The sequence below is a fragment of the Ammospiza nelsoni genome, chromosome 3 (assembly GCF_027579445.1).
Source record: "Ammospiza nelsoni isolate bAmmNel1 chromosome 3, bAmmNel1.pri, whole genome shotgun sequence".
In the NCBI taxonomy this organism is placed as follows: Eukaryota; Metazoa; Chordata; class Aves; order Passeriformes; family Passerellidae; genus Ammospiza; species Ammospiza nelsoni.
This window is the reverse complement of record NC_080635.1, coordinates 113,278,146-113,301,331: the sequence shown is the minus strand read 5'-3', so window position 1 is coordinate 113,301,331 and position 23,186 is coordinate 113,278,146. Positions and strand designations below refer to the sequence as shown.

The 23,186-nt window shown below is 45.0% G+C and overlaps 1 protein-coding gene across 10 annotated transcripts in view; it reads left to right on the top strand.

Annotated features, from left to right (window-relative positions):
- The window catches only part of HMBOX1 (homeobox containing 1), a 111,970-nt gene that overhangs the window by 58,210 nt on the left and 30,574 nt on the right, over window positions 1-23,186 (top strand). For all 10 annotated transcript variants that reach the window (XM_059468685.1, XM_059468686.1, XM_059468681.1 and 7 more), the window contains 4 exons: window positions 1,827-2,306; window positions 4,666-4,751; window positions 12,964-13,074; window positions 21,079-21,232. In XM_059468685.1, coding sequence (XP_059324668.1) covers window positions 1,840-2,306; window positions 4,666-4,751; window positions 12,964-13,074; window positions 21,079-21,232 — 818 coding nt within the window. In that variant the 5' untranslated portion in view covers window positions 1,827-1,839. The remainder of the gene's footprint in view (window positions 1-1,826; window positions 2,307-4,665; window positions 4,752-12,963; window positions 13,075-21,078; window positions 21,233-23,186) is intronic.

Below are 23,186 nucleotides of genomic sequence, written 5' to 3'. Positions count from 1 at the left end.
CCTCTCCTGGCTTTCACAGGGTCCTTGGAATCCTTCCTTGACTTTCCCTCAGCTGTGATTTGCTCTGGCTCTCAGGGATTGTACATCAGCTCTGTCACATCTCCTGGAGTTTGAGCGATCTCTTCACCCTGCTCTCCTGCAGGAATGGCAATAAACCCTTGACTCACGAGAAGATTCCTGAGAAGGATGGAAAATGCCATATTCTGCTTGCCAAGTTCTGCCTGCCCTCCATCTGCCATCCCTTCTTCTCAAGATCTAGAGTTCTGAAGGAGGAGATCTTGTTGTTTGTGTGACATTTGGATCTGTAGCCAGGAGAATTAGGAATGAAGCACGATTAAGGGAGCATACTGGGATTTTTTTCATTTCCATTTCTGGGCTTTGCAGCAAATAATATTCATTGTTGTTGCACCTTGGGAGGTTTAGGAGTTAAAAATTATTTTGTTGAGCCACCAGGATGGTCAAGTTGCCTAAGAAGGCAATCTTTAGAGGAGAAAAAGCTGAAGACTTATTTCTTTAAATGAAAGCTCAGGAGTAATTGGATGTGCTGCACTTTCCTTGTCAGGGCAGGCAATCTGTGACAACATTCCAGGTTCAAAAGTTCCTAACTTCAGAAATCCAACTTCAGTCAAATCAGCTTGGGTCCTACAGGCCACTAGAATTTCCGCTGGGTGTGTTTTTATCTTCTTTTTTTTTTCAAGGCAGCAACAAAAGTTAGGGCAACTCGAACTCTTTGTAGTTAAGATTTGAAAGAGTAGAGATTCATAAATCTCATGTCATAACTGGTGAAAACTTGTCCAGAAAAACTCAGATCTGTGGGCACCACAGAAATCTGAGATTCCTGTCCGATGGGTACTTAACACTGGGCAAAATTTTGTCTGGGATCAAGTTGCAGCCATAATTACTGAGCAACCACAGTCTCTGTAGCAGTGGTTTATCAAAAACAAAAAAAAGGCACAAACTGCAGAGTTGGTGCAGGTGTGGGGAATGTCAGGAGGAGTCTGAAATGCTGTTGGAGCACTCCAAGGAAAATGAACCCTTCTGCTGTGTAGTGAGATTGGCATTCATGGCAGGTGTCCAGCTGAGGTTGGTTGGAGGTGGATTTTGCTCTGTGTGGTGTCTTAAAGTTTTGCACCAGAATTTATGAAGTACCTTCCATGTAGAACTATTGAACTGAAGTATTTTGTGTTTTCCCTCATTTCCAGCCTGCTGGAAACCATGTCTCACTACCCAGATGAGCCAAGATTCACCACCATAGGGCACAAAAGGGCACAAACTGCAGGGTGTGGGGAATGTCAGGAGAGGTCTGAAATGCTGTTGGAGCACTCCAAGGAAAATGAACCCTTCTGCTGTGTAGTGAGATTGGCATTCATGGCAGGTGTCCAGCTGAGGTTGGTTGGAGGTGGATTTTGGAGCTGTCGTGTGGAGGTGGATTTTGGAGCTGCCAGAATTTATGAAGCACCTTCCATGTGCCACGTAGAACTATTGAACTGAAGTATTTTGTATTTTCCCTCATTTCCAGCCTGCTGGAAACCATGTCTCACTACACAGACAAGCCAAGATTCACCCTAGAGCACAAAAGGGCACAGACTGCAGGGTTGGTGCAGGTGTGGGGAATGTGAGGAGAGGTCTGAAATGCTGTTGGAGCACTCCTGCTGTGTGCAGTGAGATTGGCATTCATGGCAGGTGTCCAGCTGAGTTGGTTGGAGGTGGATTTTGGAGCTGCCATGCGGAGGTGGATTTTGGAGCTGCCAGAATTTATAAAGTACCTTCCATTTGCCACATAGAATTATTGAACTGAAGTATTTTGTGTTTTCCCTCATTTCCAGCCTGCTGGAAACCATGTCTCACTACACAGACGAGCCAAGATTCACCATAGAGCAGATCGACCTCCTGCAGCGCCTGAGACGCACGGGAATGACCAGGCATGAGATCCTGCACGCCCTGGAAACCTTGGACCGTCTGGACCAAGAGCACAGCGACAAATTCGGGAGAAGATCCGGCTACGGAGGCGGCTCCTACGGCAACAGCACCAACAACGTGCCGGCGTCATCCTCGACGGCCACGGCTTCCACGCAGACGCAGCACTCGGGGATGTCCCCGTCCCCGAGCAACAGTTACGACACCTCCCCACAGCCTTGCACTACGAATCAGAACGGGAGGGAGAGTAACGAGAGGTTGTCTGCCTTCAACGGGAAGATGTCGCCCACCCGCTACCCGCTGGCCAACAGCCTGGCCCAGAGGTCCTACAGCTTCGAGGCTTCCGAGGAGGACTTGGACATCGACGACAAAGTGGAGGAGCTGATGAGGTGAGTGATGGTCTCTGTAAAAGGTGGGGAGGTGAGAAGTGACTCAGCAGGAGTGGTTAAATGCTGGCATGGGTTGTCCAAGGAGGTGGTGGGTGTCTCATCCCAGGAAATATTCGAGGTCAGGTGGGACAGGGCTCTGAGCAACCTGTTCTAGTTGAAGATACCACTGCTTATCACAGTAGGATTGGACTAAATGGCCTGAAATGTCTCTTCCAACCCACATCGTTCCATGAGGATTTGATGATGATGATGATGGTGATGATGATTATAATGATGATGATGATGAGGAGGAGAGCATCAGACAGTTGCTTCAGGCAGTTGTTCCTGCCAGTGCTCCAAGGGTCACCATCCCAGAGCCTCTCACTCAGCAGGAGTGGGTGCGTTGGAAGATTGCTGAAATAGGGTGGTAAAATGCTGGCACAGGTTGTCCAAGGAGGTGGTGGATGTCTCCTCCCAGGAAATATTCAAGGTCAGGTGGGACAGGGCTCTGAGCAACCTGATCTGCTTGAAGATACTGCTTATCACAGTAGATTTGGACTAAATGGCCTGAAATGTCTCTTCCAACCCACACCGTTCCATGAGGATTTGATGATGATCAGGAGAGCGGGAGCTGCTCCAGGCAATTGTTCCTGCCAGGGCTCCAGGGGTCACCATCCCAGAACCTCTCACCTGCCTTGTGGAGGCAGCCCCAGTCCCACAGTCTGACTGTTGAAATCATTTTTCCAGTGCTGTACCAAAAGTTGGGATTGATGTTAGAGCACTCTTTTACTTTTATTCAGGATTCTGATCAAATATCAATTCACATGACTCCTTCTCCACTATTTCACACCCATTGTAATTCCTTCCATATAGAGGGAGAGTAGGGAATCCAACTTGGATATCCAGTGGGATCTGGAGAGGATGCATGCTGTTTGTTTATAGTTTGTGGCAGGGATTTGCAGAAGGATGCAGGAAAATACAAATAATAAAGAAGAAGCAGAAGTTTTCTCTGAGAGCCATTGGGGTGTTTTTTTTTTTACAGGGCTGACCTTCCTTTACTTTTAGCAGTTTTCTTTTCAGCATTATGGCAAAGATGAAAGGAGGGGATTGTACTCCTGAGGATGAAAGTCAGTCAGTGGGCTTTGAGAGCACAAAGAAATAAGAGGAAAGGCCAAATGTCTCCAAACAATTTTGGTCATAATGCTGGAATTTTTTTCTTTTTTCCCCCAAAAACTGCTCCATTCCTGAAGTACCTGTGGGAGGACTGGAGTCCATAAGCTCCAGAATAGAAATGCCTTGGAAGTAGTTTGGAAATTTCAGGGAAAGATGTGGCTTTTGGGGGAGAGGATTAGAGATGAGCAGTAAGAAAAGCCGATCAACCTCATTTGCTGTCGGCTGCAGGATGATGGAATTGTGCAGGAAGGGGGTGAGTACAGCGGAGTGCCAAGTTCCCATGGCTGAGGTTTGGGTTCCTGTGCAGTGAGTCTCAGGTAATGCTTTTAGTGCTTATTTAAACTGAAATTGCTTGTGTTTGCAGGCATATGGATGATGAGTGTTGGGTACAGAAATAAAGATGAGCCCACAGCACAGCGTTCATTTTGCATTTACGTTTGCAAGCTTGAGTCTGCCTTCAATGCAGCTGGGGCAGGAGGGGAGAAAGGGAAGGGAAATGTCTCATAAGGCCTAATAAAGGTTGGTTTTAATTGCCTGCCCTTCTCAGGAAGGGAGAGAGGAAGAGGAGGGGCAAAGTATGAGTTTATTGCAAATGAAATTTGCTGTGTATCACAGTACTTGTGCAGCCACAATTTATTTGCTTTTAGCACAGTTTTAGCCCCTTCTGAACTACCTGTGCAGACCTTGTAAAAATGATGCAAAGACCTCAGTTCATTCAGTGCAAGCTCTGGACTAAGTAGGGGACTAAAGGAGGGTGTGAGGACAGAGGCTCCAAAATTTTGGATCTTTTCCTTGGGACGCTGGAGGAGGTTGGTCTGTGCATATTCATTTGGGCAACTAACCATGCAGCCCCTGCTATCCTTTATTTTTTATTTTTCTGCCTCATTTTTACGAGTGAGGTTTTTATGCTGGTATGAGAGATTTATTCATCCCTGTGTAATGAAACTTTGTACATTCCATATGGCAGTGCTGCACCTAATATGAATTATATGGGACATGAGTCATCCATTCTCCTGCTATGGTTCTTTGATCAAACGTGACACTTGTTAAAAGAAGTGTCCAGCACTGAGGCACTTGGGCTGTTTTAATGCCAGCCTTCCTCACTCCTTGCCCCCTAAATAAAGGAAATAAAGACATTTTGCATCTTGCAGGTGCACTTTGGTCTGTCCCTCTTTTTGTGTGTCCTGTTGTTGTTTTGTTTTGGTAGGAGGGACAGCAGTGTGATAAAGGAGGAAATCAAAGCCTTCCTCGCCAACCGGAGAATTTCCCAAGCAGTTGTTGCACAGGTAACAGGTAAGAGCCTGGGGAGTGGAGTCCTTTCCTCATTTTGGGAATCTCTGTGTCTGAGCTGCCTGTCTGAGCACGGTGCAGATGTTGGAATATCACTTGGCTTTCTGCATTGCAGTGCAGATCTGTCAGCTTAGTCATGATAATGTATGCCTTTGATTTAAGACCCATTGTCCTGCACATCATGGAACTTCCCCAGTGAATCACTTTTTTTTTTCTTTTTTTTTTTTCCTGTGGCTTGTGCTGGCAGATTTTATTTTACAGCATTATAATAAAGCCTGAAGTTCTTATCTTAAAATGAAAACGGTTTTCCTTAATTCTTAAATTGTTGTTGAGTGCGGCAAATAGATGCATATCTGCATCTCTGGGTATGGAGAGAGAGAGATAAATGTGTATTTATATATTAAAAAGTATATGAATAGTCAGGAGACACAGCTATAGCTGCTACCACTGCAGCCAGGAGTTGGAGGATGAGGGTTGGAAGTTTTATCCATCATTTGAGTCACCATCAATGAAAATCCAAAGGGAGGTTGAGGGATGACCAGACCAGCTCAGGTTTTACCTGGAGGAGCAGCAGTTCTGGGTGCCCTGTGCCCTGAGCCTTCTCTCTCACATCCAGACAGGTGAACTCACTGCAGTGGTGCCACTTCTTCCCTGGGTGTGTTCCCAGAGCTTTCCAGACAGGGTTGCAAAGTCCTGTTGCTCCTCCCTGGGGTGAGGTGTTGTTGTTTCCCCGTTCCAGGCACACAGGCTTTGCCTGGAGCAGCCTCAAAATCATTTTGGTTGGAAAAGCCCTCTGAGACCATTGGGTCTGATCACTCCCCCAGCACTGCCAAGGCCACCACTGATCCGTGTCCCCAAGTGCCACATCCACAGGGATTTAAATCCCTGCAGGGATGGGGACTCCAGCACTGCCCTGGGCAGCTGTGCCAGGGCTGGAGAGCCCTTTGCAGGCAGGAATTGTTCCCAATATCCAACCTGAACCTGCCCTGGCACAGCTTGAGGCTGTTCCCTCTTATCCTGTCCCTTGTTCCCTGTCAGGGAGTTGTGCAGAGCCACAAGGTCCCCCCGAGCCTCCTTTTCTCCAGGCTGAGCCCCTTTCCCAGCTCCCTCAGCCCCTCCTGGTGCTCCAGCCCCTTCCCCAGCTCTGTTCCCTGCTCTGGATTCACTCCAGCCCTTCCTTTAGGATGAAGACTTGATGATAAAATTCAGGAAGCTCAATCCCCTGTTACACCTCTAAGATTTGTTAACTTTTTAACCCAAGCTTGGATAAAAATCTTGAAATAGATAATTTTTAAGGTTCCTAGATGTCTGGGAATGCCAAAGCAGTAGGAGGAAAGTTGTTATTTTATGATATTTCCAGGATTTGAATTGTCATAGGAATCCACCTGTCTGGGAGCCGTGGGTTTGCAGACATGGCAGCAGTTGATGTGGGCAAGCACAAACTGGTGCTTGAGCCACAGAGCCAGGAATTCTTTCCATATCTCCAACTCCTCTGTGATCCTGGGAAAAAGGACTTGTCCTTCCCTGGTCTCAGGTTCATCCTGAAAATCCTGAGATTACCAATTTGTGTAAATGTAAGGGATGTTTTTGGCCTTACCAGATGTTAGCACAAATACTTCAAAAATTAATGTATAAGTTGAGTTGCTTAAATTGTACATGAACTCTAAAGTTTTGGTAGTTAGTGGGTCCCTCTCCTGCTTTTGTTCATTCCTTGCCTGAATTAACCTCTGTATAGCACCCAGCAAGTCAGGCTGGCTTCCCCTGCAAGAGAAGTTGTGCAAAGAGGGGAAAATTGCACAAAAGGAGTATTTCCAAAGGGAGCCAATGTTTGGGGTTTTTTTGGCCAGTTGTGGGGTCATTGAATCAGAATCACCACACCAGATCCAAGTCTGTCTCAATGAAAGGAATGAATCTAAATATAATTAACTGATTAATTGGTGCATGTGTTTGATGCCCTGCAAGAAGCTGTAGGAAAGGCAAGACCAGTCTCTTCACACCTGATCCTTTCCCTCCTTCCACCCTGAGCCTGTTCTCTTGGGTTTCAGTGGGCATTCAGTTGGCATTTAGCTTTTGGGAGCTCTCTTTATTGCTCCTGTGAGTAAATGACACCAAACCATGCCCTTGAGACGTGGCTGCCTGAATTTCACACCCTTCCCACCCAACCCACAGTGTGCTCACAGAGAGACCAGAGAAATACTGCAGGGTGTCAGTGGGACAGAATGAGGGCTGAGCTGAAGGCGCTGTGTTATCATCTTGTTTTTGAGCCAAATCCATGGGAAACCAGTACATCTTTGCATCCCAGTCATCCTCCCTGGGCTGGGTGGGAGCTGATTCATTTTAAATCAACCCCCAGCCTTGTGTAAGCAGATGTGTAGCACTTATGTGCCACCCCTAAGTACATAGTAATGACTTATCTGAGGGAAATGGCAAATCTCAAAGAGATGTTTGGAAAAAGCAGATTAAAGAGTGTACTCAGCTCTAGCAGGCAGGAACATCAGCTTCCTCTCCAAAGCAGGGAGTGGTGAGGAGTGACTGAAATAGCTCAGGACAGAGATCCGGGGCAGAGCATCCCAGGGCTGTCCCTTCAGAGCTGTCTCAGCCTGATGAGTGCTGGATGATTTGGAATATTCTTCAATGCCTCCAACATCCCTTTCAGCTGGGGAAGAGACTCCCAAGGAATGTCTGGAAACTGCTTCTGGTTCAGTAAAAAAACCAGTTTGTATAGGCAGAGGCTTTGCAGAGTGTGTGATCCCAAATGGCATCAGCTCAGGATTTACAGCCTCTGTCTTACTGATAAAGATTTTCTGTAAAAAGTTAGTTTTACAAGAGCAAAATAGAAAAATTGGCTTTTAGTCTTCCTCCCTTCTGCTCTGGGAAGAGGCAAAAAAGAAATGAAAAATTTATGGCTGGTTCTGTCCAGGAGAGTGGCTTGGCTACCTCTGCTACCTCTGCTGGCAACTTTTCCTTACAACCTCCACCAATTCTCTGTTTCCTCTGTCCTTATGACCTTATTTATCCCCATTCTGTAACTTGCCATGTTCTGTCCTTGGTGCAGAAACCTCTGCTGCAGCTGTGACCCCTCAAAACCTCCTTTTTTGCCTAATTTTGCTAATTCTTCAAACTACACTTTAATTCAGGAACACATTTCTCCTTATTCCCATCTTAATTCTAACCTTGCAGAGCACTTACAGAATCCATAGTCCTGCAGAGCAGTTCTGCATCAGTAAACATCTTTTCTTCTTGTTTTTCCTGTTGTAAGCAAGTGATGGAGAGGGAGGATGCAGGAGAGAGGAACACAGAGCTGAGGGTTAAAGTCAGCTGTTGCAATAGAAAAATGTTGAGGCTCTCTTAATCCTTATAAAATTACCAGAAACTCTAAAAGTCATTTAGATAATGAATCTGACAGGAAAAATGAAACCTGGAAGATGTTCTACAGGGCTGCCTGGTGTATGGAGAGGACAGGACAGGTTGGAAAATAGTAAACAGGGTATTAAAAAGTGACTTGAAAATAAAGAGTGATTGATAAGCAGCAAAAACTTAGCATAACACTTACTAGTGCTGGTCCTAAAAACAGGAGCTGCTTTTTATAGAAACTTTTTTAATGGTGTCTGTAATAAGATAAACAAGAAGCACTTGGGTTGGGCTCTGTATAAATAATCTCCTACTGATAAGAAAAATGACAGTATAAACAGGAGCTAATAATAGTTCCTGCGGAATTTCCTCTCCTGGTGTTTGGAGCTCCTTTAACATCACTGCAGCCTGCTCAGGGCTGGGGGTTCAGCCCCACGTGGAGCAGGTGAGCTGCCAAAATTTATCAAATTTAATTTGAAGTAAGTTGTGTGGAATTTGCTGAAATTGCCACAAAAATTGTACTTGGGCACCAGGTTATGGTGAGGAGGCAGAGGATGGAGAGAGAAATGTAAACTTCTCTCAGAGATGCTGTCTGAGCTTCCAAAGTTAGATGGAGGGTGGGGAAATATTTTCAGGAGCTGATGTCTTTCTGTTCTACAGTAAAGGAGAGAGGGAGGAGAGCACAGGGATGAGCCCTCTGCAGATGGGCTGAAGTGGTTTGATGGATGAGGCCTCTGCAAGGTTTGGAAATATTACCTTCCCTGTTTTTTACGCATAGAGAGGGAAGGAATAAAAAAACCACCCTTATTTTCCTGAAGTTACAAAGCAGAAATTTCAATTCAGTTTTTTCAGTTCTTAAAAATATTTAAACCAAGCTACCATTAAAAAAAAAAAAAAACCCAAACCCATCAACAGTAAAATGCAGAAGTCATTTTTTGGGTTGTTTTTAAATAACAGAGAGCTTTCCAGGGTGCAGTTCTGGTACCCTTCCCAATTATTCTGCTTGTACAACCCAGCCCTGTCCTCCTGTCTCTGTCTTAATTGATAGGAGATCTCCAAGACTTGGCTTTAGATTATGCTAAACACACGTGCAGTGGAGGGCAGCCTTGGAGCACTGCTGGAAAAAATAAAATCCCCACAGGTTTGGAACCCACACACAGGGATGCTGAGCAAATGCCAATACACAGGGAAACTTAACTAGTTCCCCTCTGAAGAGAATTCAGAAAATTCCTGAATTATTGATCATCTCAAATGGCATGAAGCTGCATTTTGAGAAACATTTTCCTTCCTGTTTTTTTTTTTTTTAATTCTCCTGACAACAGAGATTTGTTTGTTATGATTTTGATCTTTGCAGGTTTTCTGTAAACAAGCTGTGCTAATCTCCTAAATTGATAGATGTCCTTTGCAAGCACTTGTTCTCTGAATCTGGGACTTGCTTACAAAGTGAAGAATTAAAACACAGTCAGTTAACTTTCTTCTCCAGTTCTGACGTATTCCAGGTGCTTCTGAAAACCTCTCCTGAAAGAAACATGAAAGAAATGCAAAGCAGAGCTGCTGAACAGATCTATCAGTGAAGGTGAAAACCAGTTCCCAAAGACTTGATGAATAGCAGAGTTGAGGGTTGTGAGCAGATTTGAGCTGCACATAAGAGTGGCCTTCTCTTGATGATGTATTTTGCCATTTATTTTATATATTTGAAGGGGAAACTCTCCCCTAATCAGTTGTGTAGGAGACAGCTGGGCTGGCCAGGAGAGTGAGCACAGACTGGTTTGTTTATCTGCTGTGGGAAGGAGTGAGTGTGACACAAGCAGTCAGCATCTGAGCTGCAATAATCCTTTGTGGATAACACATTCCTGCAGTGTTTTCTGTGAGAAAACTGCTGGTGTCCTTAACCAGGTGTGTTCCTGGCCCTGCTGAGCCCAGAGCACCACAGCCCTCCTTGAGGTCCCTGCTTCACTTGGAGAGTGAATTTCCTCAGCACAACTGGATTTTCAGTACTCCAGAGAAGTTATTTCATCAATATAAATACTCTAGAGAAAGTTTTTTCATCAATATAAGTACTCCAGAAAAGTTATTTCATCAATTGTTTCTGGCAGCAGGATGATTTTTTTTTCCTGCCAGTGCAATTCCCTAAAGCAGAGTGTGATTAGAGACAGTGGGACAGGAAGGTCCTGATGGTCACTGTCCTGTGAGTCAGCTGTGTGAAACCCACTTGAGATGCAAGAAATTCTGACATGACAGCTTGGGGGATTTGGTTTTTTACAATGAAAGGAGTTAAGGATGGGTTTGGATCCCACAGCCCTGGGATCTGGCAGATCCTGGATGAATTCTTCTGAAAGACTTTGAATGTGACTTGGGTTGGTCAGGCTGTTGGGATACTTTTGGGGCCTCAACCTTGCTGAGTACAGATAAATTTTATGCCTTTAAACATTTTACAGAAGCAGCTTTTTAAGCTGTGAGGACCTGCAGTAGGTCACAGGCTCAGCTGCTGTGGGTGACAGCCACAAAAGGATCCCAGCTCAGATTCAGCTCTGTTTGGGAGAACTTTGATGCAGCTCAGGACATTGGGACAGTGCATAATTTGTGGAAAGCAGCTTTTTACAATGAAGGTGGCACAGGTTGGTCAGGAAAGTGGTGTCTGCGCCATCCCTGGAAAGATTCAAGGTCAGGTTGGACAGGGCTCTGAACAACATGATCCAGTTGATGTCCCAGCTCATTGCAGGGGGTGTTGGACCAGATGACCTTTAAAGGTCTTTCCAACTCATATTTTTCTGTGATTCCATGAAAATGGACATGGCAAGACCCAGCTTGAGTTTTTTGGCTCCTGCTGCTGCTGTGCCTTGCCCTTGAGCACATTGTCTGGAGTGGTGACATCTGTGCCACGTGTGACAGTGTCAGGCAGCCTCTTGAGCACGATTCAGATTTTCCACTCATGGCAGACATTTAATCTCTATTTATAATTTTTATCTACCAGTGCTTTGTGTTTGTATCTTAGGTTGTTACCAGACACTCAACACACACTAATTCACTGCAATGAGTGTAAGTGGACTGTAGTAAACAACAAGTAAATGACTGGAGCTGTTACCCAGTGAGTAATTAATGGGAGCAGGGCAGCCAAAAGCAGTGAGACACAAACCTTTGTGTCCCACAGCCCAGGACAAGAAATGGCTTTTATAAATCATAATAGGCCAAGAGCTGCACATTTTCAGACCTTGGACTTTGCAGTGGTGATCAGGCATGGACATGGCAGGATTTCAGCTGGGCTGGAGCCTTGTTTTGGGCCAGGGAGTGTTATCAACTTACACTGCTTTCTTCTGCTATTAACTTGTGTGCTCCCACAGTTACTTGATGTAAACTTGGCAGGGTCTGAGGGCTGTGTTTGGGTGAATAATTCCACTTCCCCAGTAGTATAAACTCAGTTTTAGATCCCACTGTGGGCCCTGGGGGTAGGCAGCTCTTCTTGGCTGCCCCAGCTGTTTCTGAACTCTGTCAGGGCAAGGCAGTCTCTGGGAGTGGGGTCTGGGAAAATCAGGATCTGTTTTGTGGGCACAGCTCTGCTGTATCTGAAACAAAACACACCCATCCCTTCCCCCAGGACAATTAAAACTTCATAGCCTCCAGAATTCTGTTTGAGGAAGAGCAATTAAGAGCACAAACCCAGTGATGCTAAAAATCTGGTTGGTGTAAACCTACCTGAATATGATACCTGAGAGTCAAGTTGAGACATTCTGAAGTTAACAACCTTCAACACACCCAAAAAAGCATAATAAACCCTCACTTTAGAAGTGGTTAAACTACAGGGGGCTGTTTTTCATGAGTTAAATATGATGATGAGAGCTTATAAAACCTTGATGCATCTCTGGAGGGGGGAGGTACTTTGGGTTCTGTGTGCAAACCAGCCTCTACCTGCCCAGGTGATATCACCAAGCAGGTGGTGGCACAGGTGGTGTTGGCAGTATATTGGTACTTGGAGCACCTCCTAAAACTTCACTTCTCAGGAGAGTTTGGATGTTGTTAACCTGTTCTGATAGCTGAAGGGCCTTGTGGAAAGCACAGGGAGTTCTGAAGTAGTGCTTCAGTTACTCAGCAAACTCTGCATTTTTTACATTTTCAGGTGAACCTATTGCTGACCTCTTCATGCACTTCTAAACCTCTTGTTTTATTTATCATTTTTTGCCCTTTCTGCATCGATCCTTCATTCCCTGCTTTGCAAATAACTGTATTAACTTCTAGGAATTTTTTTCTCCTTCTTACAGTTTCCTTAGAACTCTTGCTTTAAAAGCAGCCGTGTTTTGTCCCTGATCATGCCTGGGTACCTTGAGCTTGGCTCCTGTTTTGCTGACAGACATCTGCTCTTTCTGGGTTGTTTTCTGGGTTGTTACAGATGCCGACAGTTGGTTTGTTCCATTTCTGGGCTGATGTGATCTATATCACATAAACTGTTTTCTGTGTTTATCTCTCTTCTTATTCAAGCACTGAATGATAAGGATTTCCTAACAATCATTATTTATATGTAATAGTGGGGAAGGGACTTGTTCCCATTTCACAGAATCAGAGAAGGTGTGGACAGTTCAAGTCTACGATAGCTTTGGCTTCCCAGCTTTTCCCCACTTTGCTTTGAGGCTGATTATGCAGATTCCAGGGTGTTCCTTGAGTGAGGTTGAACAAAACCCCAGGGAGAAATTCAGGCAGTTTGGGACAGAGCAGGGAAGCTTCAACTCTGCTTTTTCTGGGATTGAAGCACCCCAAGTTACTGGACTTTGTAAGACACCATCTTTTATCAGTAGATAAACCACTTAAAATGTTTGGTAAAGAAGAAATTTTCTCTTTCTCTCTTTTTTTGTTCTGTTCTGGTTTCTCACAGGTATCAGTCAGAGCCGGATCTCCCATTGGCTGTTGCAGCAGGGGTCGGACCTGAGTGAACAGAAGAAAAGGGCATTTTACAGATGGTACCAGCTTGAGAAGACAAATCCTGGTAAACAAATGCAGCCTGAACATCTCCTGCTGTTTATTTACAGAATGGAAGCCTTTTGTTTATTAGCACTGATAATTCACTTCTTGGTCTGGGGTACTCCAGAGATTCTCCCTCTGACCAGGTTAATTTTTTTTCCCATTTCTTTGGGAAGAAATCTGCTTTTTGCTTTGCAACAAATGATGCAGAGCTGCCTCATCCAGAGCTGTCTGTCCAGCTCCTCGGCCACAGATACCTGCCCTGCCCTCCCACCACTCACTAAATCTGGGAATCAGCAGCAGCCGTGAAGTTGTAGTCAGTTAATGTGAAATAGAATCTGAGGCTCTTCAGATTGAACAAATAGAAACCATTCATAATGGCTGCATAATATAAAGTTGCAGCAAAAAACCCCACACACTTTGTCAGAGAGGATCTTCAGAGGGTTGTGGGTTGGATCTCGAGCTCATGGATGGGATGTTGACAGCTACAGAGATAAACTGGCGATGTGTATTTCAAATCCCACCAGCTTCTCCAAATCTCAAAATAGATCTTGAATACAAAAAGAGAAGTAAAGCTCCTCATTATCTTTAACTAACCAGCAATCTCCAAAATCACAGTTCAGTTAATTTCCTTGTATTGTTCTTCTCCATAGATTTTGTTTGACCACAGTTCTTATTTTTCCCTTTTAACAGTTTTATTGTAAAGATCAAAATATTTATGTTTAATTTCCTTTAAACATTGGCTTGATTAAATTAACTGTGTAATTGTTTTAAGGAATTTAAAACTCAGCTCTCTAATGTGAACTTGGCTTCAATATCCAGAATTCTATTAAGAAAAATTCCAGGGGAATCAGAACCTCAAAACTTGTGCTTTGTGTGTAAACTGAAAATCAAGAGGCTCCAGCTGACAGTTGGCCTGAGAATAATTCAGATTTAAGTTGGGTGGGTTCAGAGGGACAGCTAAGCCTGGTTTTTCTGTTAAGCATGTTGATGCTTCTTTTTCTTAAAGTTGTTTTAAAGAGTAAAAGTGCCAAGAAGCCTTGATTTTTGCACCAGTATCACTGGTTGGAATTGTGATACTGAGGATCAGCAGAATTCCTGGGTACAGCCACCCAGTACCAGCTGCTTGGAAAGGCTGAGGTTTTACCCTACAAAATAACTCCCTGACATTTCCCTGTGATGAAAGGTGTTGCCTCCAAAGTAGTGGAGAAAACTTGAGAGTTTCTGGAAGGTGTGAAAACCACCAAAACCCTCTCCAGATGAAACCTGTTGTGTGGATTTTTCCCAGCCGTGCATCCTTTATTTACAGTATCACACGAAGCTGTTTAGGAAATTGTATTTTGTGCTAATAACTGAACCCTTGTTCAACTTAGCTGTAAAATCTTTACTTCTTCCTCTTTACCTTCTTTTTTTCCCCATATCCATGAGTTCACATCATCTTTGTCCTTTTGCTCTTGAGAGGTGTCTAAGGAAGGAAAACTTTCCACACCGAAGGTTATGGCTGAAATTGAAATGAATCAACTTTAACTCTGCTTTGCTTTAGACATGGAAAAACTCCTTGAAGAGTGGTTGTTTGAGTGTAACCCTTTCCCCAATAAGAGATCTTAAACAGTATTTTCAAGGAGTGTAAAAGGCAAATTGTTTCCTCTGCCTAAGCCCAGGGACTATTTGGATGCACTTAAATTCCTTTTAGAGCCAGACAGCACTTGATTTCTTTTTAGAGGCTGAGGCAGAGGGAGGAACCTTCAGTTTTCCTCTTGCTGTTGGGAAAATCTACCTGAGGAAAATGGGATTGTATTTATTTATTCATTGTAGGATAATCCACTGCTTTGAGTTATTGCCATCTATTATATTGCAGGTCAGCCCAGGTAGCCAAGAATAATTAGCAGGGATATGAACAAGTGTGTAAAGGCAGGTACCAACCTTGTCCAGAGAATCCTGGATGTAAATCACTGTTACAAAACCAATCTGGAGCTGAAGTTTTGGCTGCTACTCAGAGTATCCTGTGATTAGTAGAGAGAGTAATGGGTTTGGTGTCCTCCTTAGAGCCCGAAAATGAGGAAATCATTTCCCAAAAAATGATGCCCTCACCACACTCTCTGTAGGGTGTGAAAGATTGTCCTCTTTGGAAGAAACTTGTGGGATGAAATGACTGCCATGGTTTTTTGTCTAGTTGCTAGCTTACTAAGAGGTGGCTTTTTGTTCTCATACATCCCATCTTTTCCAGTTCCAGCTGCTGGGAGGGGAATCTCAGTCCTTTGAGGGAAAGTCAGGTCTGTGTGCAGAGGGACCTGCAGGTTTGAGTTATCAGAGGGCAAAGTGAGGCTTTTGGGAACTATTGGTTCCCCAATTTCTGTAATTCCTTACCTTGAAAAACTGGATCTTCAGAGTAAATCCATTTTTGGGCTGAATTTGTGTAGTAATGGAAAGAAAACCTAAAACTGAAACAGTTTTGCAGGACTAGGGACAGCAGATGTAATCGATTTCTAAACTGTGAAGGGAGAATAGTTTGGGAAAGAACTGGAGATCTCTTGGCAGATTTTCCCTTGGCTGTGCAAGTTTTTCTGTGCAACTTGTAGAATTCACCTTTTATCTCCCTTTCCCATCTCCTGGGTACAGTTGAGATTTTTTTCCTGTGGGTGACACCCCTGCCTTGCCTTCAGCTCCTCACAGCAGGACCTGTCTTTTACTGTGCTTATATAAGCAAATTATGACTTACAAATATATCAAAAGAGATTTATTTCCCTTTCTTTTTTTTTTTTAATGTTCTTTAAATCATCCACAGGCAATGCTGCATCTGCCAATCAAAGGATTTGGTGCTGGGGAGCCTTAGGGCAGTTTTAGGGCATTGCTGCTGTTCAGATACTGATCCTATATGGACCAGACTCAGCAATTCCATCCCTTCCATTCTTTTCCAGCTGGCTTTGAGCTCTTGAATGTGCTGTTTGTTATTTGCCTTGGTTTGACTGCTGGTTTGCATGGGCAGTTTCTGCATTTCTCCTGTCCTTGGTGTGGTGGGTGTTCAGACAGCACCAGACTGGAATGTTGCAAAGGAGACTTGGAGTCTCACGGAACAGGAGAAAAACACCCACTTGTCCCACTGTATGCAATAATCTTGTTCAAAAAAATGTCTTAATCAATGTTTTCTTGGTAGGAGTGATGTCAGAGTTAATGGCAACGCTGTGAATTCCAGCCTGCTACTGATTGTAAATTTTTCTGGAAGGAGTTGCCAGTTATGGTGAAAGGCAGTTTTTTTTTGTTGGAGGGAAGAAGTAAATGCTAAATGCTGATGTTTAAAAGGTCTCCATTCCAATTAATAGAGATGCTTTTCATTTAGATGGAGCTTTTTTTTTCACACAGGCACCACTTGTCTGTCCTGTGTTTTGTGGAGGACTGAGAGCATTTTGGCAATAGATAAATTTTATGTATTTGAGAAACTAATAGTGCTACAATGTTCTCACTATTTTTTCAGAGCCCATAGGTTTTAAATATTTTTTTTTCTGGATTGGTAGTTGTTAGCCTGATTAGTTTCCCTGGCACTGGGTGTTGGGCAGCGTGGGAAGTTTGTGATGGAGTAACTTCAGCTTGTCTCTTGCCTCTGTGTAGTGCAAACTGAAGGTGGCACCTCAAAATGATGTGTTAAAGTTACAGATGGATGCAGACTGCTTCCATTTAGGCTGGGCATTTATTTCTGCCACTCTTCTCTAATAGGAAGGCAGCTGTGGTCACCTTGGAGAGAAGCATGGGTGCTTTTTCCTTGAACAAAAGGGAAAACAAAAGGGAGTTACTATCAGGATGTGGCATCTCTTCTGTTATTTTCATTGGTTCTTGTTTAGTTGTGAAAGAAGAGCCAGCCCAAAATCAGGGGCTGTCCCACAAGGTTTTCACTGGGAAGGGATGGTTGGTGATGTGCTGTTCCACAGAGCTGCAGAGCAAACAGTCCCTGCTCTGCTCCTTCTCCCCACCCTGGGCTCTGCAAGGGAACCTTGTGCTGCTGCTGATTTCAATCCAGCGTGGCTCACTCTGACCAAGAGGTGTTTATTGTGTGATCTGGGCTCAGCCTGGCTAAAAATACAGTGAGGCATCTGTTCTTATCAGGATAATGTACAGCAGGTACTTGCTGCAAATGAAAACTTGCCAGGAAATGGTTTCTTGTGGCTGGGAGACACCGGAGCAGTGAGTGCATGGGATGGAGAGCAGAGAGTGCATGGGATGGATGGATGGATGGATGGATGGATGGATGGATGGATGGATGGATGGATGGATGGGGAGCAGTGAGTACATGGGATGGATGGGGAGCAGTGGGTGCATGGGATGGATGGATGGATGGATGGATGGATGGATGGATGGATGGATGGATGGATGGAGAGCAGTGAGTGCATGGGATGGATGGGGAGCAGTGAGTGCATGGGATGGGGAGCAGTGAGTGCATGGGATGGGGAGCAGTGAGTGCATGGGATGGGGAGCAGTGAGTGCATGGGATGGGGAGCAGTGAGTGCATGGGATGGGGATGGAGAGCAGGGAGTGCATGGGATGAAGAGCAGTGACTGCATGGGATGGATGGGGAGCAGGGAGTGCATGGGATGAAGAGCAGTGAGTGCATGGGATGGATGGGGAGCAGTGAGTGCATGGGATGGATGGGGAGCAGTGAGTGCATGGGATGGGGAGCACTGAGTGCCTGGGATGCTCTTAGACCAGCTCCCTTCACTTCAGGATGGGGTCTGGGATATTCAGGCCTTGTCCAGGAGGAATTTGGAGCATGGAGAGAGCTGCATTCCAGTTGGAGGGCACCTCTCCTGCCTCCTCTCCCCCAAACCTGCCAGCAGCATCCTCAGTCACACAGAAAATTCACAGAGAGAAGGCAGTGCTGTAGGAAAAGGTGCTGAGCACTGGCAGGGAGTGAGAGCTGTCTCCTTTCATTTCTGTGTGTGAAAGGAGCTCTTCCCAGGCGCTTCACCTCTGCACCCCTCAGAGGTGTCTTGCTGTTTGATGCACACACTGAAAACCTTGTAGTGCGTCTTCTCCACTCTGTCTGCTCAGGAGAGAAGTTTCACTTCTCCTTAAAAGCTGTTTGAATGGTTTAAAAAAAGAATCTGAACTGGTGACTAGGGTGGAACTTGCTAAGTTATAAAGAAGTGGAGCTGGGTGGCGAGAGTGTTGTGATGGAATGTTGGAACAGCAGAATAAACGGGAGCTCAGTGAAGAGAGGAGGATGAGGAAAAGCTCCATAGGTTCCTTATCAAATGTGCATGTCATAAATGATGAATTTGGGGTTGAAGTAATCTCATTCCCCCCCCCCTACCATGGGCAGGGACACTTTGTGTTATCCCAGGTTGCTCCAAGCCCCACCCAGCCTGGCCTTGGACACTTCCAGGGATCCAGGGGCAGCCACAGCTTCTCTGGGCACCCTGTGCCAGGGCTTCCCACCCTCACAGCCAACAATTCCTTCAAAATATCCCATCTATTCCTACCTTCTGGCAGTGGGAGCCATTCCCTGTGTCCTGTCCCTCCATCCCTTGTCCCCAGTCCCTCTCCAGCTCTCCTGCAGCCCCTTCAGGCTTGCAAGGGGCTCAGGCCATCCCATGTTCCCATTTTCCACACGTTCATCCAAGCCCATTTTGGGCCTCTTTATGCATTCAGGTCCTTCTCTCTTGCTGTGTGGGGGTACTTGCTTGTAATTCTCAGCATATTCCTCTCTTATCTGCTGCTGATATTGATGTTACCCCATAGAAAAGAGAAATGGCTAAATTGATCTAGGAAGGCTACTAAAAAAAAGTGTATTATATGCAGTATGTGAACATACCTGTAGCAGCAGCAGAAAATTTATGCTTTCGATGCAGATTTTTTTTCTACCTTTGTCTGAAAAATCTCAGGCAAATTTAACAGAAGGATTCTGCACCTCTTGGCTTGATGTGAGGGATCACTGATACTCCTGTACTCTCTTTTTGAAACCAAATCTTCAGCTGGGGAAAGTATATTGCTAACACAATGCAGGAAAACCTAATTTCTATTCCTGTTCTCCCCTGTCTCTTTGTAAAATTGTAATTTCTAATTTTTTTAAAGTTTTTGAAGTGTATTTAAAGCCTGGCAACTTGATAGCCACCCAGCCCCCTAAACTGTGCAAGTAGCAGAAAGACTAGATAAGGAGCTCTCCTTGAAATGGCCTCCCAGTAAATTGGCACTATAGGAAATATTTCATGTTTCAATGGAACCGAGTAATCTGTGTAGGCTCGTTAGCTGGGAATTAGGGAGAGGCACCGTGCCTTGTGTGTGCAAGGCAGAGATTGTGGGCTTCACTTCCTACTCACTCCTCCTGGGGAGCATTTGGAAATTATTTTGGGCTCCAGTACCTAACACAGATGCAAGCCCCTGGCAGGGAGGGAAAGACTCTGTGTGCATTTCTGAAAAGGAACACGGCCAAGTGCCTAAACAGCTCATTTCTTGCTTTTTAGCTCTAGGAATTTGTTTATTGGTTAAACTCTTGGGTTCCCTTGACCCTTTCACTCCTCTGTGTATTAGAGAAGCAGTGTGGTTGCACTAACACTGTGTAGTTTGATGATTAAATCCCAGCCATTCTGAGTGAGCCTGAGCACCCAGAGGGGTTTCACAGCCCTGCTTTGAGTGTGCCCAACCCTGTGAGCAGGGCTGCTGCTTCTCCTGGGTCTGGCTCAGTGCAGAAATTCCACTGGAGCTCAGGATGCTTATGGGATATAGGTGGTGGTTTATCTTTTCTTACAACTTTTTTTTTTCTATTTTTTTTTGTATTTTTTGCACCCTAGAGCAGCTGTCTCTTCCCTGCAGGGGAAGTCACTGAGCACAAAGCTGTCCTTCAGAACATACCCTGGTTTCTGTCCTCGTGTCCTATCCCAGGTTCCCATCCTCACCAAGGGATGTAGGACAGATCGATCTCCCAGTGTTGTCTTGATTTATCTTGATTTATTAGCTGAGAGGCTCTTGTGGAAAGGATCAGGGGTAAGTTTCAAAGGGGCCTTTCCTGAAGGCATCTTGCCAAATCCTGTCTCATGCCTGATGCTTTCCAGCTCAGACTCAGGGAAAGGAGAAATACATCCATAGAAGGGGAGTAGGAGAGGAAGGTTGTGATGTTAATTTGCTGTCAGCGCCTTTTTCAGGCACCCTGGCACTCATGAGCCCACCTTTGCCCAGGCCACAGGGTGTGTTTCTATTGGTGAAGCTGCTTCAGTTATTTCCTCAGCTCTTCGGACACACTGAAATACCTTTGGTATAAATTTCCATTTTGCATCCTGAAGCTGCTGTGTAATTAAATAGAAACTGCTGTTTCCTACTTTGTGACAGCTCAGGTGGCAGCACAACCTACATGAATCCCAGCTGGGGCACAGCTCACCCTGTCTGTGTGATCCTTTCCTGTTGATAAAGACAGGACAGATTTTCCTAAGTGCCCATCAGCTCCTTGGATTTCCTTCTGCCTTGGAGGTTGGGAAATAGGAATTCTAGATACTTTGTGTATCTTTAGGGTGTCTTTGATAATACTTTACATTTTTTTCCATTTGAATGGTTTCATCACCTATCTTTTTTTTTTTTCACAAGCAGGAGTGAGAGAATGGGCCTGACTTTTAACCCTCTGGGAAACACAGTGTTTATTGTCCTTAGGGGCTACTCTAAGCATGAGACCCGCTCCCATTCCAATAGAAGGAAGCTGCTGTTTCCTACTTTGTGACAGCTCAGGTGGCAGCACAACCTAAATGAATCCCAGCTGGGGCACAGCTCACCCTGTCTGTGTGATCCGCTTCCTCTTGATGAAGACAGGACAGATTTTCCTAAGTGCCCATCAGCTCCTTGGATTTCCTTCTGCATTGGAGGTTGGGAAATAGGAATTCTAGCAGGCTTTGTGTATTTTTAGGGTGTCTTTGATAATACCTTATATCTTTTTTCAGTTTGAATGGTTTTGAATGGTTTCATCACCTGTCTTTTTTTTTTTTTTCACGAGCAGGAGTGAGAGGATGGGCCTGACTTTTAACCCTCTGGGAAACACAGTGTTTATTGTCCTTAGGGGCTACACTAAGCATGAGACCCGCTCCCATCCCAATAGAAGAGCCAGAATGGAGACAGACGCCTCCCCCAGTCACAGCTACCTCTGGGACCTTCAGACTACGGCGAGGCAGTCGGTTCACGTGGAGAAAGGAGTGCCTGGCTGTTATGGAGAGGTATGTGCTGGCTCTCTGAGGGGGTTTGGAGATGGGACTCCTAAAGCCAAGTTCTGAAGGGCTTTTCCCTGCTCTGGTGAATGCCAGCAGTTGTTTTCATGGATGTGTTGTAGCCTCCTGCAAGCCTGTAAGAATTGGATTTGTGATGGTGGAGTGGGAGGAGCTGTTTTGCCTCTTGTGTTGTTTAAAAAATTGTAACACTGCTCTGGACAGGAGCTCTTTATTTTTGTGTACATCATGTCCTTAGCTCAGTCTGAGCTTGTTGGTGTTCAGCTCTTTGCTTTTGTAGAAACTTTTCCACTTATACTGATCCAGGCTCTCTTGGGAGGGTCTTGCAAGCTCTTTCCATTCTGCATTTCTCCTTTCCACTTTCCTGACTTGTGTCCCTGATGCCTCGTGGTGGTTTAAAGCGGCTGTAATTGTTTGGGATGCAGAACTTTGCCTCACAAGCAGTAAATTCCTGGTCCAAAAAGGCTCTTAGAACCCTCTTACAGGAGCTGGGAGCAGCACAGAGCAAAGTGAATCTTTCAAATCCATATGCAGAGTGGCAGGTGACCATTAGAGCTCCCAGCTCTCCTCTCTGAGCCTGGGCATGCTTTGCCTTTCCCTCTCCTTACAGGAATGTCTCTTTTGTGGATAATGCTGTACAGTAGAGAAGGGCTGGGGAATTTGAGTGTAGTTTAGGGTTGAATGTTTATTTCTGTCCAGGGCTAAAAGGCTGGGAGGAGTTTTTCCCCTCTGAGAGCCTCCTTTCCATGGAAGGGCTGGATGACTGTGTATGTTACACTCCTCCTGGGTCTGCAACCCCAGTGAGATCTCAGCCAGCAGATTTGTAGGATGTGTTTTCACCATTTCTTAAATGCTTTCCTTTCCTCTTGCTTGCATTGGGGTCTTGGGAACTGATTAGGAGCAGCAAAGCATCATTTGCCTGAGCTGAGGCTGAACTCCTGAGCTCCCTCAGGAATACAGGCTGGACACACTGCTGTGTCTTTGCTGGTCTGGAACCAGTAACTTAAATGTTTGTTTGCCTGTTCTGCCCTGGCACTGATATTTTATCTGGCATTGATATTTTTGGCTTTGCCTGGATGTTTCCCCAAAGGAAATAATGTAAATGTTTAAAATCTGTTCTGCTTTGTTAGACCCAGCTAAGGCAATGCCCTGTGATCTGATAGTGTGTTTTTCTAGTGTCCCCCTCCACAGAGGCAGAGCAAGGGGCAGCACAGGATCTTTAGCACTTTGAAATGCTTGTCTGACTGTCCTGATTGTGTGTGCAGCAGGACAGAACCACCACAGCTCTGTGTGCTTTCAGGGCAGCACCATCTCCTGATCAACCCTCTGTGTGTGAAATGCTCATTGGGAGTGGAATTGGAGCTCTTTGGGCATGGCTGGTTTTGGGCATGGCTGGTTTTATCGAAGGTTTCTGTCTGGTCCAAAGTGCAGTAACTGTTTTTATTTGCTGTTTGAACCCTGATTATGCCTCAGACTCCTTTGCTGGAGAAACTGTTGATAGAGAGCTGAGCAAGTCACCCTTTCCTCATCCACCTCTCTCCTCAAGCCAGGCTCTGCTGGGACACTCTAGAAATTAAAACTCTGGTGTTTTAGTGCATCTGTTAGAAATGTGTGAGATTTGGGTTTGGCTATTGAAAGAATCAAGTTGGTCTTGACACTGCAAATCATCCAGTTATGAATGCAGATACATAATCACTCAATCAAATTTTTAAATGAAATTCTTCTTGGTGTTTTTCTCTATGTCTTGTTCTCTGTAGGGTCTTTGCTGCCAGGGTTTTCTCCTTATTCTGCTGCTGCCACATTGCCTTAAGCCTGGCTTTCAATACTAATTTGCCAAGCAGGTCACTGTGGGTGCTGGGTTTCACAGCCTTGTGTCGGGTACTGGGAAGCAAAGCTGAGGAGTTTTACTCGAGGCAAGAACACAGTAAAAGTGTTGTGTGGCAGT